The 16,477-nt window shown below is 37.7% G+C and overlaps 1 protein-coding gene across 1 annotated transcript in view; it reads right to left on the reverse strand.

The window, feature by feature from the left end:
* The window catches only part of LOC309601922 (phosphatidylinositol 3-kinase catalytic subunit type 3-like), a 91,604-nt gene extending 76,800 nt beyond the window's left edge, over window positions 1–14,804 (reverse strand). The window contains exons 1-6 of the mRNA XM_082335180.1: window positions 14,693–14,804; window positions 12,255–12,387; window positions 11,266–11,534; window positions 9,863–9,992; window positions 3,949–4,035; window positions 2,304–2,399 (exon numbers count right to left, since the gene is read on the reverse strand). Coding sequence (XP_082191306.1) covers window positions 2,304–2,399; window positions 3,949–4,035; window positions 9,863–9,992; window positions 11,266–11,534; window positions 12,255–12,387; window positions 14,693–14,760 — 783 coding nt within the window. The 5' untranslated portion in view covers window positions 14,761–14,804. The remainder of the gene's footprint in view (window positions 1–2,303; window positions 2,400–3,948; window positions 4,036–9,862; window positions 9,993–11,265; window positions 11,535–12,254; window positions 12,388–14,692) is intronic.
* Window positions 14,805–16,477: the final 1,673 nt, after the last annotated feature.

The raw sequence follows: 16,477 nt of genomic DNA on the forward strand, positions 1-16,477 counted from the left end.
TAATCTCCACTTCGACTATCAGTCACAGGCAGGTGACAACAGAACCTACTTTCATTAGACTCAATATACTGGATTGGTGATGCTGGATATGTATACTGTACACTGTAATTGGAAGCATGACAAAACTGAAGACAGACACTAATTTATGTACAGTTTCCTACTGCTGCCAGAAAAGGGTCAAGAACTTGTTGAAAAAGCTACTTCATAACAACAAATCCCTCAAACTGCAGTTAGTTATAGCTTTAATATGTACTATTACACATTCAATTACTTCATTTCCACAAGAGCAGCCAATTCATAATTTTGTTCCATGCACTTTTAATATGCTTCAGAAACATCTGTTAAGAGAGATGCATGCTTGAAGTCTGAATCTTGTTTCCCGAACCTTGCACATCTAAAACCATAATGATGACAAAAAAGTTGTGTGTCTAAATCAGGAATAATTAACCTATAATGGTAGGTTTTTGGAGGTGAGGGAGAGAAATAGTTTTTAGGAATGTCTCATTCAACTATAAAAATAAAAGAGCCAAGAGGACACAAAGCCACGATAGCCATGCTCATCAGTTTGCATCTGTGAAAAGTATAGCACATTCTAATATAAGAAGCTAATGGTTAGTGAAATGTTTCAATATTTTGATCATATTCTATTATGCTCTCCAGAAAAATATTTCCTTGATTTCCACAGAAGTAAATAACTATTTTTTTTCATGGAGGAATCTGACACATTGTAGGTTTCATTTCGATTTGTAACACAAGGGAGTTTTGTAATAGTAAGGTCCTCTACAATAGCTGGTTCTAGGATAAGTGTATAGAAGCACTATGAAACAAGCTATTCTAAAGCCAAAAAGACCTGAAAAGGTGGGGAGAAGTCCCATTGTCAACTACAGTCCACAAAAAGAAATGCTAAAGTGCTAACCTAGACATCTGCCTAAGGCAGTTTCACCAAAATATTAAAAAAAAAAAAAAACACCAACAAAAAAACCACACAAAAAACCCAAAAAAACCACACCCACACAAAAGAAAAACCAAACACACATACAACACACATCACCACACCCCACAAACCAACCCCCCCCAACCCAACAAAACCACACAACCCCCCCAAACAAACAAAAAACCCAAAAGAACACAAAAAACAAAACAAATCAACACACCAAAATACACGAACCACACCCCACATTTGCCTCAGACTGTGGGAGGAGACACTAAGTGACAACTGGAACTGCTATTTCCTCCAGAAGCACTACAGAGGCAGCTACCACTATACAGGATATGTGGATAGAGCATGGATATCCACATGCATGATTTTTATATCATGTCTGCAAGACACAGTTCTTACAAGGGCTTAGAATCTATTTTCCATTTTATTAACATTTTGTGTACAGAATTACAGACTTTTTTTAAATTCTCAGAATAGATGCTTCTTTAAGTTAGTGCCTCTGATCTCAACAGGACTCCAGTCTTTTTCTACCTTCTTTCTCTTTCCCATAAAGCTGCATTACTCAGTAACTTTCTGACTTCTTATGAAACTAAACACACTGAAAATTTTAAGAGGCAATTACTGACAAATTTTTTTGAAACCAGATTATAGATATACTGCTTTTTCTATTTCAGTGGGTCTTTCCACAATACGCAGGTCCATAAAAGTACTGATAATGCCCTCCAATGCCACACTGATGTTTAAGCTCATGTTAAGCACTGATGTCTGTTAATCCTTTGTTCCATTAAATTTGAACTCAAAAAAAAAAAAAAAAAACAAAACCAAAAAACACTGAAGGCACTGCTTTAGAGATCTGTTTTGTAAACAGAAAAGATGCAAGACATTCCAATGCAGAAATCTCTTACTTAATTGACTTCAAAAGCATTTTCAGCATGAAAGACTAAACTTTTATATTTCTTCATTTTAGAGAAAATGTTCACCAGCAGAACTCCTGTGCAAAGTTTTAATAAGTTATCTTTTACAAAGTTACCAATCAATACAAGTACATGTCTTCCTGATACAAGACATAATTTTACATACAGCTACTCTGAAAGTACTGCCGGATGACTGAAGGAACCATAAATCAAAAAGTTTTTAATCACTAACTTAAATTCTGTAATCTTGAACTGTATTACATGAATGATTGACTTCTGCAATCTTGTTGCATCTATGCTATTTGATTTGTATGTACATAAACAGTTGTCAGTGACAGCTGTCTGCCACTATCCTGCAGCAGAATATTTCACCTCAGCAGAAAAATCTATCCATTTTAGGTGCAAATGTTGCTTTTTAAAGACGACCATAAAGCCTGCAAGGCACATACCTTTTCGTAGTAAACTATTCCATATTCTTTATCATCACACTTGATGCAACAGAATTCAATCATCAGGTACATAAAATTAGAACATCGTTTTTCCCTCTGAGAAGAGAACCACCACAGATGTGTATCATATATTAAAGTGCATCAATCTTCAGCATTCTCAGTACAGCAATTGCCTACTCTACTTCCTTTGTGCTGTAACTGATTAATTAGATTATCAGTTGTTGTAGCAATTATTCAGTTAATCATTTCATAGCACTACTTAAGACCATATCACCTACTTCCTGACATTCTTACTTCCTTACATTCCTACTTCATGACAAACATCCACATGTAACAGATATTAAAAAAAAAAAAAAATCACATTGTTTTCATCAGTCACTTATAACTGTGAACTAAAGGTCTGCAAAAAGGCATTGAAGAATAACCAGCTGACAGTTGGGTTTTTCATGTGTTGTTTTCTTTTTTGTTTTTCTTTTTTGTTTTTTTTTTTTTGTTTGTTTTGTTTGGTTTGTTTTTTTTGTTTAGTTTTGTTTGTTTTTTAAATCATTATACACAATTATGTATGTCAGAGTCAGAAAACAGAAGACAAAAAAAAAATCACTGTTTCACATAAAACCATGAAAGAGACAAATTAAACTCGGACTACAAGATTAGATTTGCAGCTCATTCACTTTCAGAGGAAGATTTCCTCACGTATGCATTTTTTAAATGCTTTACCTAGAAAAAGTGCTTAGAATTTTAAAATCTACATGGGAAGCAATAAAGAAGTTATACATAACTACCACCAGGAACATATATTTAACAAAAAAATAAACATCCCCTTTAATAATGAGCAACTCAAGTTCGTTTCATGCATTAACGGATTGATTTTCCAGCACAAAGTGGTTCTGCACTTAAGGCACAGCTCTAGGAATCAAGAGCTTTTAGGTTTCTGTATTTTTACAGAAAAGGAAGATAGGAAAAAAAAGGGGATAGACAGAGTTCTCAAAAAAAAAAAAATTCATAAGGGTTTATAAAAACAAAAATTTAAGTTCAAAAATAATCTGATTCCCTGAGGTCTAATTATAAATAGGACAAGAAAAATCTCAGAGCTCAAAGCAGAAAACAAAGGAGTTCTATTGTGCAAGATGAATATAATCAGCTAACAGTTTCGGGGCGATTTTGCTCAATGAGGGTTAACACCTCATTTGGGTATTTACCAGAATATTATTTTTTTTTAATATTCATTCAACTATTACAAGTGTTTTTCCTCAGCATCCAAAATCAAAACCAGTAAAGCCAAGCAGGTCTAAAAACAAGGTACAGCCTATATGTCCGAAAAGCTTCCCATCACAATCTAAAACCTAGAGTTAAGTTAGTCATACCTAGCAGCATCTGTTCCAAGCTATTCCAAATTATTAATAAATTCTCTCTTCTATAATCAAGTTCACTTGAAGCTAACAACTGATAAGACAGCTGTCTATTCTCATCATTGCCAAAGTAAAATCAACTTTGGAAACTTAAATAATTATTTTTCCTTTTATCATATATACTGGTGGTTGAAGAAAAATAGGACAAGTGCTTTGAGTTAGTCTCCTAAGCAAGCAAAGGTTCCATATTAGCAAGATCCCAAAAAACATTACAAATCTGATGTACGATGGCCTACCTCATTGATCATTTCTATTTCTCTAAAGGTCAGTCTGTCCAGCCAGTCCACTTTCACCATATGACCTTGCCGATGAGACTTTGTGAGCTGCATGAAAAAAACACAATAATTTAAATTACTGGGAGCAAGAAAAAGAATATCAAAGTCATAATTTTACAGAGACACTAACATAAACTCAGGTGAAAAAAATAAAGGAACTGGAAAAAATGCTTGTACAAAAACCAAAACCACGTTGCAAGCACACCATTATTGAATTTTTAACACATTAAAAACAGGAACCTATTTTTTAAGTAAAGCCACATAACAAAAATATTTCTTTCTTGTGTTACTAAGTTTCATAGAGTAAAACTTACCAAGTCAAACAAAAAATAAATATTTCAAAAAATATCCAAATTGAATAATTCTGCCCTTGTTAGCCTTACCAAAACAAGTTCTTAGATTAGGACTTATACATCACAAAAGGTCAGCCAAAGACTTACAGCAAGTCGTAGACAGCTTGTTCTCCCTTTCTTTTTAGTCATCTGAAAACTAGTTCAAGTTTCACTCCTACATCTACATATTGCTGTAAAAACAGCAAGGAAGTTGAGTTCTTTAAAGGACTCCCTAACAGTAGAAGAGTGGAAGAGAAGATAAGTAAGATTGAGCCATACTATCTGTAGTTTCAGATGCACTGACACACAACAGTTTATGAAAAATTCAGCAGAAGACCACACAAATATGAACAAGAATCCTCTTTTTGGCTCCTAAGAAATCACAAGTGTTCCTCAAAAAAAATTAGTAATTCTTGCAGTATGCAAGAAGAGATGCTAAGGGACTAGAAGACATCAAGTTCTTTCACGTTTCAAATAAATCAGTATCTGTCTAGAAAATGGCTAGTGAAGAGACCCTCAAAATTATTCCTATTAAGGAAAGGGTTACAACTACTACTTCATCAGCTTTGTTCTGTGGTCAACCAGCGCACCCATGAGCATTTAAATTTGAACAGGACATACAATCACACCAACTGCCATTTCTTGCCCAGCTGACAGCTAGGGGACAAGCAATACACAAAGAGTACTAGGACAGCATATGAACGGAACATATTGTATGTAGGAGAGCACAGGATACACAACAGCCTACTTCTTCCATATAGAACTGGAGATGAGGTTACTACAAAAAAAAAAAAAAGACACAGAAGACTTAAGACTTGCTGGGAGTTGCACAGTTTGTCAGATACCTGAACTAGACTTTCAGTAGCTCACCACTATAGATACAAAAAAAAAAAAAAAAAAAAAAACCCACACCCACAAAACCAACATCACTGTGAAGAAAAAAGGTTAAGAGTTTGCACCAATAGTACTGTTTCATTATTCTCACTCAAATCCCCAGTAAACTGATGTCTTAGCAGTACGGGCACAAGTATTATTTCACACCAAGGATGACCTGGGCTAAATACAAACCCCATCATGATGTACTCTGAAAAGAGCATCAACTTCACGTCCAGGTACAGATCCTGACTGATATGGCGAGTACATACATGAAAAACTCACAAGAAGACAAGCTTCAGAAATTATGCAGAATCAAATAACTTTTTACATCTCTTAGAAGCAATGCTGACATAACAGGCAAATAATTGTCTAGCCTCCAAAAGACTGTAAACAGCCATTAAAACCATTAATGAAATGAAATTTCAGTGTTCTGCAAACTCCCTGCAGGTGTTCTTATATCAGTGGAACTGATCTGTCAAAGATCAGCTGGTAAGCATTTATCCTTGTCTTTTAACACCTTGATCAACTGCCCCTTCATATCCAACAGAGCATCTTACTTGTTCACTTTCCACAAAGTGACTTCTTGCTGTTTAAGACAAGTTCATTGGGTTTTTCTTTCCTCTTACTCACCTCCTCAGAGTTTAATTTGGTGTTATGGTCTAACAAGACTTTGGATACTGGTTCCTACCTCTAAGCAAGAAACAAAGCTCCCAATTAATTTAGTTTTCTTGGAAACAGTTTATATCAGAAAGAGTTGGAATACACTACAGCCCACACCATGGCCTCTCCACCCTCTCAAGATCTGAATTAAATTTTAAGACAGATTACTTATGCAAGCAAGCATGACATTCAGCTCTGAATGCCAATAATTGCTCATTTCACAAATATGTTATCTAATTCAGCTTTTCTGATTATTGGTTCCTACTAAGAGATGAGGTTTAAAATTTTCCACTGAATATTAATCCTCAACTATAGTTATTGGCTCTACCGAAGTAAAGGACTAATCAAAAGCAGTCACAATTTGAAAAGCAGTCAAAAAGCTATTCAGTTGGGAGGAAAATCCTGCCTTTTTTTTTTTAAACTTATTTCCAGATTTGCTAGGAACTGGCCATTTCAAGAAGCACTAAATAGTAAATTAGCCATGAGCATCTGATGCCCTTTGTTCTGAACTCGTTCCATGAAACACAAAAAATCAATCCCATAACAACCATGAGATTGATTGCTTAAAGCAGCTGATTCACCTAACATTTCTTTAGGCTCTAGACCACAGTATAGCTTGACAGAAGTAATAAGATTTTGATGCAAACTTTGGAAGATCACCATGACTTTTAAGAATTAATTAACTCAATTCAGTATATAGTAGGGGCTTTTTTTCATTTGGGGGGGGGACGGGACAGGACACGGGACGCAAAGTATAATCTTTAATAACATTTCAGGATGCTGGATGTAACCAAAGCACAGAAACCCAATCTTTGGATTCTTTCAACTTATCAGCAGGATTGTAAACAGAAGCACAATATAGTAATAGTTTTTTGCTACTTATGTTATATTCTGCAGCCAGTTCATCAAATTCTATCTCAGCAACATTAAAGAGAGAAAACGTGCTAGGACTATACTAAAAGGATAATACAAGACTTGGCCTTTGCCTCATATGTGACTTCATAATATATTTCAAAAAGGCAGAGAACCAGCAGCATGCAGACCAGTTATAACCCAAAAAGCTGTTTCAGGCAGGTTAGACATCATCACTTAATGCATTAACAAATGCCCTACCTAGTTCACAGAAAAAGTCTTCTCATTCTCAGCACTGAAGAAATTCCTTACCCTTACATGTCCTCCATTTTAGCCACCTCTAAATTAGTCCCTACTTTTTTTTTTTTTATCTAACAAAAATATTTTTTCTTACTCAAAGTAACCCTCTTATTTCCACGACCTTAAACCAATGCATCAAAATTTTCATAATACCACATATTCACATCCAGCATTGATACACAGATTTAGGATAGCACTTATCAAAGCCTTGTCAAAAAAAAAAAAAAAAAGTTATTTAGATACCTTGGTCACAAATTCTTATTTCATCGTCTTGTTCACTGCACTAGAGAATAAAGAAAAAAGTTATTCTGTATGTTTTAAAGGAAAATTAATAATCTCTTAAACCTGCAAACCTCCCTTATAGAGTAGAAAAAAAGTCATAATACAGCAACTAGTTAGACCTGCATACAAGACCCAGAAGATCTATAGGCATATATATATACACATGAAGAACCATTCTCTTGGATCAATGTTTAAAGCTTAAAATAAGAGAAGCTAGTGCATTTCCTTCAGGGAAAGAAGCATTCATCATCTGCTACTAAATAAGACACATCCCTTTAGATACTATCTCACTATTGTTATTATCTAATTTCATTCAGTCAGCAGAAGTTGTGAGGGAAATGAAACAAAAAGTACTCTTAAGTTCTTTTTGATAAGTAGAATAAATTAACATACCACTCACGGGAAACATCTTAATGTCATTAATATTTGAGCGTGCTAAGGTATTCCACACTCTTCCCATTAATATTCCTTAGTACAGGAAAAACCTGCATTCACAATGACCCCCAGGATGCAAAGCCATGGCTTCTTCATCAGTAGCAATTTTACAAGCAACGTTCACGTGTTTTGTAAGAGCACAACCATACGGCACCTCGACATGAAATGAGAGACTTGCCATAGTATCAATTATTTAAGGTAAAAGGATGCAACTCCTCCAGCAGCCAGTCATTGATTTTTATACAAGTTCCCTATAATAAGTACCACATACATACACACATACAAACTCAGATGCAAGTTATCTTTTAGATGGAGAAAAGGTCCTTCAGCAAGCTCTTCTCAAAAGTTACTCATTATCTGGAGGACTCTAATTTGGCCTCTGGTATCAGACATCAATCAACAGCGTGACACTTATAAATGATAAGTCTGTCCAATAAACAGAAAAAAACCAAACCAAGAATAACAAAGTCCACACAAGCTCATCTTGTATTTAATTAGTCCTGCTCCTCTTACCTATATTTAAGTATACCTTCACATACAGTAGCATCAGGAGGCATTCAGCAACTGATGAGTAAGTTACAGAAAAACTGAAGCTGATTGTGCTCAAACAATGGCTATTTAGGAATGATACATCACAAGAACCTCATCTGCTGTGTAAACAGCTGTGCAAATGAAAGCTCTCATAGACACACCACCCAGAAACCCTATTCACTTCGCTAGCATCTGACAGTAAAATGTTTTTATAAATGAACACAACAAAGTATCAGTGAATACTAATTTCTGAAAGATGAGAGTGTATCTCCCAAAACAGCCTTCAGAAGAGAAGAATGGTGGCAGTGATATTATTAGCTTTATATTAGCCATTAACTAGAACTCTCAATTGGGATGTGAAAGGGGAATTCCCTTCTCTTCCTCAGAGCCTTTGAGCCCTCATCTCCCATAAGCCAAAAGAACAGGCTAGAACAGACCCAGGTATTTTAAGACTGAAATACTCTACATTATTTGTATTTCTTGAGCTAGGGAGCATAAGGGAGTGAAGAGGAGAAAAAACACTGGTAGGGTATGGCCATGTTTGCATAACAGAACTAACATGAAAGGGAAGGCCTACACTCTAAAACCCTTTCTCAGAGACCCACTGCCTACATCATGTAACCATTTCATGAACTATAAACAAGCCTTGATATTTAGTGCCTGTTTACAGAGCTTCCTTAGGCTAGAGGGGATTTATTCTACTATGATCAAGAAATGGGGCACCACACTGGCAGAAAGCTTTAATGACTTTTTTTTATAATTTCAAGGTGACCTAGACTAATAAAAGAGACACCCTAAATGAAAAATAGTTTATTGCTGTGATAAATCTCTAGATGAGAAAATGGATGTATTTATTGCACTGGACCTATCTTTCACTGGGAGTTGCACAAAGGTGAGGATGAAAACTAGGAGACCAAGATTAAGAAGAAAGTACACTAAGTGGGTTGAGCGATTTGGCAAGCTTGGGATAAGCTTACCTGAAGAATGAGAGATCAGCTAGTAAAACAGTTCAAGAACTAACATCTACTGATCAACTCCAGAAGTAGTTTTGATGGCAAAAATACACTCTGACATCTAGCTGGGAGAAGAAAATACTAATACACACACATATTCATGAGCTTAAATGAACGAAACTTTGGTTAGTTTTTGCAGTTCTACTCAAATTCTTTCTAATGTAGAGGTATGTCATACACATCTGAACACTACACCAGACAGCCTTAAATCTAAAGGATGGCTACTGAAAGAAACTAGACTGTCCTCACAAGTTACTTTTCGGAGCTGCTCTTACTGAACCTGATGGAATTTTGGCTTCAAGCATCTTCAAGGCATGTTCACATTTTCATTCTTTACAAAGAATTAGGATGTTAAGTTGTTACAACAGCATGCTATGTATATTAAAAGGTATTTATAAGTCCCCTTTTAAAAATACTTCAGAAGCAAATGAGTATGATCTAGTTTACTCATTTGCATAAATCCTGTAAAATATCTAAACAATCAATGGAAGATAACTTTCACATGAGAAAACACGAGAAGCCTGTCTTCATTTCACTCCAGTGAAAGTGCAAGCTTTTCACATACATCTTAAAGGTTATTTGCTATTCCATCACCTTTGCCAAGCGGCTCATTTGATCTTCAGAGACTGTGCTGCTGGTTCTCCCAGGAGTTTTGGTGGGCTCCGAACCATCAGCTTCTACGTTGGGCCAGACTTTCAAATCATGCATTCCTTGATGAAACATACTGCAGGGAAAAAAAATGCAGAATCGCTTCAGTAAATTCAAAATAATACAGCTGTCAGGAATCAAAGTACAGCAGCAGCTGCAAGAAAATTAAGTAGCTTCCTTTGCCAAACCTACAAACACGCACTACCACGCATAATTTAACTGAACTGCAAAAGTGCCTTGCACCTTGTGTCCTCTACAGCCTTAATTTTTATTGGCACACAGAGTTTAGAAGAAAATGAGTAAGCCTGAGATAAGTTACTTGGCAAGTAGAAGAAAAATGGGTCATTCCCAAAGTCAGTAGTGTGGTACAAATGCAAACAGAGGACAGAGCTTGACCTTCATATTTTTATTATTTGTAATGAAGCAGAAAGTATTCCTCTTGACTTGCAAATTATAATATTGACTTTAGGTCTGCCAGTCGGGGGGGGGGGGGGGGGGGGGATATCAACTAAAAAAATCTACCTAAGTTTCATTTGAAGGTCAACTGATAAAAAGCAGCCTTCTGAGCTGCCAAATAATAATAAAAAAATACCCCACAATTCTCAACACACCATTTTTTCCATCTATGCTTGAAATTGAATTGGTAATTGAAAATGTGCAGTGAACAGAACTTTGCAGGGTAACCGACCACACCTTTTCTCTGCAAAACCCTGCTTTCCTTGCATATTTGTGCTGATCCACCTATGAAAGATGCCCCAAGAAATCAAGTGCATTAGTTTTGCCAATAAGAGGTGATCACTTAACTCTAACAATTTCAGGTAAATACAACTGGAAGGAATGCTTTAAAAAGTCAACCATTAAAAATAAGAAATACTGACTAGAAGGACCATCTGACCTTGAATTTCCACTAAGTGATGTGTAATACTACTACAAGGGTTTCCATTTACAAGTAAACACAAAATTTTGAAATTATTTGTTGCTTTCTGTCCGTCTACTTCCCCCAAGCCTCACATGCTGGAAAGTAAATTTCATTTATAAATTGTATCTTTTTCCAGGAACTATGCTCTAATGCTTTAAAAACTACCAGCAGTCTTTGGGGCACAGTCCAATTGATCCAGTTAAATTTTCTGCCCTAAGACAATGTCAATCTTTTTGTCAAAGCAATATCTTCAATGACAGAGATACAAGCTCTCTCTACAGTCATTTTCTGCATTCAAGTGTCACTAGAACAGCTTTCCTTATGTTAACCTAAACTTTTCCTGCACTTCAGTTTAGCCTTATTACTTCTTATCCACTGACAAGACAAAAAAAAGGCTATTTCTCCCTATTTTCCAATGCTACCTACATACTAGAAAAGTGTTCCTATGGTCTTTTCTTCAGCCTCACTAGTCTTTACTCCTCCTCCATCATGCCTATTTGCTAGACATTCAATGATATAGACTCCCTTAGACTCCCAGTAGTCAGCAACTTGCTTAAAGTCAGTTATATAGAACTGAATATATCCCAGCCAAGTGGACAAGTATGAAGAAGGAGGATACAACACCGTCCCTGACGCACATACTTGGAGACTGTTCATATATTCAATGTTGTTTGCACGTTTCACAACAGCATCATGATACTGTATCATGCAAAACTTAAGATTCACTCTAAACCCCAAATCTTTTCCTCCGTTTTCCTGGGCAGCTGCTCCCCATTCTGTATTTGACTATGATCAATTGCAAAAAGTACCAGCACCTCATACTTTTCCTTAAACTGCATCCTATTTTTTTCAGTCCCCTTTGCGCTTAGTCAAGATGCTTTTGATGTATTGTCACCTTCCAGCACACTTGTAATCCTTCCCATCTTACTGTTATCATCCACAAATTTACTAAACCCACCCTCTATTCGATCACAGATTATTAATTTTAAAAATTCCTGATTTACTGAGTTACACTTTATTCCTTATAAATAACACTGCATTAACAGCCCAACTGCAAGCCAATTAAATCAATTATCTTAAGTAATCAGTACTGGCATCCACGCATTACAAAAGTATAAATATGAAGTGATTTCAGCATTTCCTATCTTAAAATCCAAGCTTACAGATCTAAAAAAAGCCTAAATTTTGGTGTTATACAAGACAAGACTTTTTTTTTTTTTTACAACACTGTAGCATATATGAAGAAATAGAGTAAATCATTTAGGTATCTGATTTTTCAAACATGGAACTGTTAACCTGGTTTAAAAAAAATTAAAAAAACAAAAAAAAAAACCAAAACCCAAACCTCTTGTAACCACTGCTACCTTACTATTCACAAGTGAGCTTCAAATCTGTACCACAGAAGAAAAAGTAGTATACCCATAGTGAGACCGTTGTTCCTCCCACAGGAACTGCTTTACCGGGTCCATATACATCCCAGATGGTCAGAGCCACCTGTGCATTGCGAGGCAAGTCTGGATACTTCACAGGCAGTTTCAGCCATTCATTCCAGCTGCAGAGAAACACTTCTTATTAGTCATAAAGCTTTAGAATTCAAGTTACTCTGTATTAGTTTATACAACCCAGATTCTCCTTAGAATATGAATTTCTAAAGGCAGATGGACTACTTTCCTCTGGGCTTTAACCATTCAAATACTTGTATTGAGCATGATTAAAAGGCTAGAGACCAAAGGAAAAATACTTTAGCTTGATGACTAAGTACCAAAGGATCAGTCTGTCCAGTAAACAGTATGAAATTATGCTAGTTCAGGCCCCAGAAGTTAAGTAGTGAGCCATGCCCAAACACAAAAGTAACATTTTTATTACTTACCCATTACACAAAAAGGTTGGTTTTGTGCTGTCAGGGCAACACTTAACAACCATACAGAGACTTGAAGAAACATAAGTTATTTGAAGAAGACAACAGAAAACAAATCTTTTCGACACAAATAAAAACCATAGATTTATTTATATAACTTGATGCCCTGGTAATTAAGATGAATATGAAATAAAAGGCAGTCACTTACTTCCATCTAGCACTAAAAGCTTTGTAGGAAGTTCTAACTGGAAGAGCAAGAGGCTTCCCTTCAGCAAACACCTGACAAGTTACATACAAATCAGAGCAAGTTTCTTGATACAGTCCTGAGAACTTCAGCATTAGGATCTTCTAAAAGAGCTTTGTAACTCTTCTGTTGTCTTTTCCCTTCCAGAATGCCGGGGGGGGGGGGGGGGGGGGGGAGAGAGCAAAAATAAGTAAACCAAAATTTATTTTATCCACAGTAAAAATCCTACTCTATGTCCATTGCTTATATTTAGATTACCCAGTACTGAGGCTATCCTCACTTTGCATTACTAGCCAGTAGTGAAATCCAAATATCGGAGAGGAACTCAGGATGTGAAGTGATGAACAAATACAGAATTTATTGCTATACTGATTTGGGGGGGAAGAGAGAATTACTTATTTGTCTTTTCAATGGAGATAACTTCTTCTAGTACAACCTGTAGATTCTCAGACAGCATCAAGTGAGGTACCCTAAGCAGGGCAACAATGAGATGACATATACTGCTAATATTAAAAAAAACCCAAACATCAGATTACATGTGTTCCAAATACTATTTGGAAGAAAAACAAAAAAACCAAACATGGTAAGAAAAGCCTTATTTTTAAGCTGTATGAAATGTGAAACGTATGACTGGCTTTGGATGCCAGTCATCTCTCGAATCAACAACAAATCAAAGCTCAACTAAGTAGACTGTTCAAATCAAACTTGATTAAATCCCTGCAACAATTTGCAGAATGTTAGCGTTAGAGTAAGTTGATAGAATTTCTCAGGCCTCAGCCATACCACAATGAAAACAATCATGCATATTAAATAGCTGACTGTGGATGCACATGTGAAAACAAAAAAGGAATTGTGGTGGTGATGGGAAAACACGCAAGATCAATCTTCCAGCGAACAAAAATCTATCAGTACCACAAAAACACTTCAGAGTAGATGAACAAGTTTCTTGCAAGAAACTAGCATAGTACATTCCAGGATGACATACACTCTGATGCACAAAAAAATCCTAGTTATATTTTTGTTAGGCAGAATGAATTAGCAAAGAGGACACACGCATCTGACTTCAGATATCATCTTCCATTCAGAAGTTAAACAACCCCCGAATAAGCTTCTCCAAGTTAGTTTTCAAAAAAAGTGCAATATACCTTAATGTAGCAACAACAGGTATACTACATTTTACAGCCAGCCACATCCCTCCTACACAAATGTGAACATCCCGTTGCTGTGATGCAGAAAAACCCCAAGCTTAAAAATTAAAAAATGAACCAGCAAATACATCAGCGTATGAAAATACCAGCTTCAACAAGAGTGCTTGCATATATCCAGTTAGGAACATACTTAGATGTTGCAGCACCTGGATCTGCCTACAACAAAGAACCCGACTACAAGTAACTTGCTTTCAAAGGAGCATGCAAACAAATAGGAAAAAGAGCGTCACCAGTTTATCTCCTTCCCTTAACACTGAGGAGTGAGCTGTGACACCAGCAGGTGAAAGGTATACAGAAGGTATACAGAAAGGTATACGGCGGCATACAGAAGCTCCTAATGTCGGCGAGGGGAGACAGAGCCAGCACCGCCGCGTAACCGGGCTCCCGCGGGGAAGCTAGGCTTCGGGACGCAGCGCAGCTCCGGTGAGCGGGCGGGCGGGCGGCTCAGCCTCCCCCAAGCCTGAGGGGACAGGGCCGCTTCCCACACAGCCCCGGCCGCCCACGGCGGGGCAGTGGGACGCTGCAAACCCCGACCCCCCTCACTCACATCTTCAGCTGCACGTTGATGTCCAGGTCGCAGCTGTAAACATAATAAATCTTCTCGGTCTCCCCCATAGCTGCCTCCGGTCCCCGCCCGCCGCCTTAGCGGCGCCCGAGCCCTCCACCACAACAGCCCGCGGGCATGAGGGCCACCTCGCTCTGAGCATACGCCACCGCCGCCATCTTGCTTAAGGGAGGAAGGAGCAGGAACGGCCCTTTACCAAGATGGCGGCTAGCCTAAGTCAGCCGAGTGGGCAGCCCCAAGATGGCTGCGCTCACGTCTCTTTCACCACCATGGCTGCCGCTGGCTGTATGGCACGCAAGATGGCTGCTTCTATGAGAAGCATGGCAAGATGGTCGCTGCCGCAGCTGGGTGCAAGGTGGCTGCCTGTCCCACCTGAGGGCAGAGAGGGCTGGGCCATGCGGTAGCAGCCTCTAGGGTGATGTGCCTGAAGGTGTCACAGCTCTGACTCCTGCTCAGTTTTCCAAGAGTTCACCTAGATTTCACACTATCTCCTCAGACTGCGATTCTCCATGCTGCAGACAGATCCCTCATCTCCAAAACCCTTCTGTGCCCTGGAAGGCGGGTGCTACTTCTGTGAGGCTTATGGACTGTATACCTTATGTTTTTCCAGGGGTAGTCACACACTGGGTAATTTTAGAATTAATGATTCTTGCTTTATGTTACTGACAGCTCTGAAGAAGGCTGAGTAGAAATGGCAGTTGTCTTCTGCCACCGTGCAGCAAACGCTGTGCAGGCCATGGACATTACAGGTTGATCGCTGGTGATTTTATCATGAGTCTCGCCACACTTACTTTGGGAGTATTTTTTGCTCATTTGTTATGTTTTTCCTGAAGCCTCAGCTGTCAATAGCAGTAGGTGATCAGTGATCATCACCTAACAGAAAACAAAATTGTAAAATATAAGTACAGAATGACTTATTCTGTACACAGGCAAACGAAAATCACCCACAACTTACATATTGTAAATAATCGTATGATTTTAAACAATCCTTAGTGTTTCAAGGGTTAATAAGGATTGCAGGCGCTTTTAAGTAACAAAAATATACACGTCATTACTATCCTACACTTATTCTGTCTATGTAGGCAAAGCAGCCGGTGCTGACTAAAGAGGAGGTTTGTGGTTTATGATCCACCACAGCCGCTGAACTTCTCAGTGCTGCTGAACAAAAGTGCTGTTTTGGTGTAGCTTGCTGTACATACAGCAGCGCTAGTCCTGAGGAAGCATCAAGACAGAGGTGCTCTCGCCCAGCATGCGCTGCTCATATTAAAAAAAGATAATTGTCATTTGGAACCAGCACATTCTCCTCCATTTTCACAGCAAGAACTGTTAATGGATGGATGTGGAAGGACATGTTGTCAGCTAGTCCTCTTCTCTTGCAAGTAGTCAGCAATGGGAGAAGAGGCCGAAGCAGGGGAGGAACCCTTCTTTAAGGAAAGAAGGACTATTTCACCTCAATGCTATTTTTTCCCCTCAGGTGCTGTGACCAGGAGGTCTTTTTTTCCTTTTTCTCCAAAACAGCTACGAAATTAGAGAAGACCATGACCCAGAACCATATATCACTAAAATGAAGACTTTGTTTTCCAGCACTGCCAAGCTGGCATGTATCATGAGTGCAAAACGTAATTTAAACATAATAAAATTAACAAATTCCTTTGCACAGATTATGTTAAAATAAATTTTTAAAAAAAAAGTGATCTTTTATCCAGCTTTTTCTATCTTAATTTGTCAGTTTTTGATCACATTTACAGTTTCTACAGCTCTGGCAGC

This window comes from Platalea leucorodia (assembly GCF_965183815.1).
Source record: "Platalea leucorodia genome assembly, chromosome: W".
NCBI lineage: Eukaryota > Metazoa > Chordata > Aves > Pelecaniformes > Threskiornithidae > Platalea > Platalea leucorodia.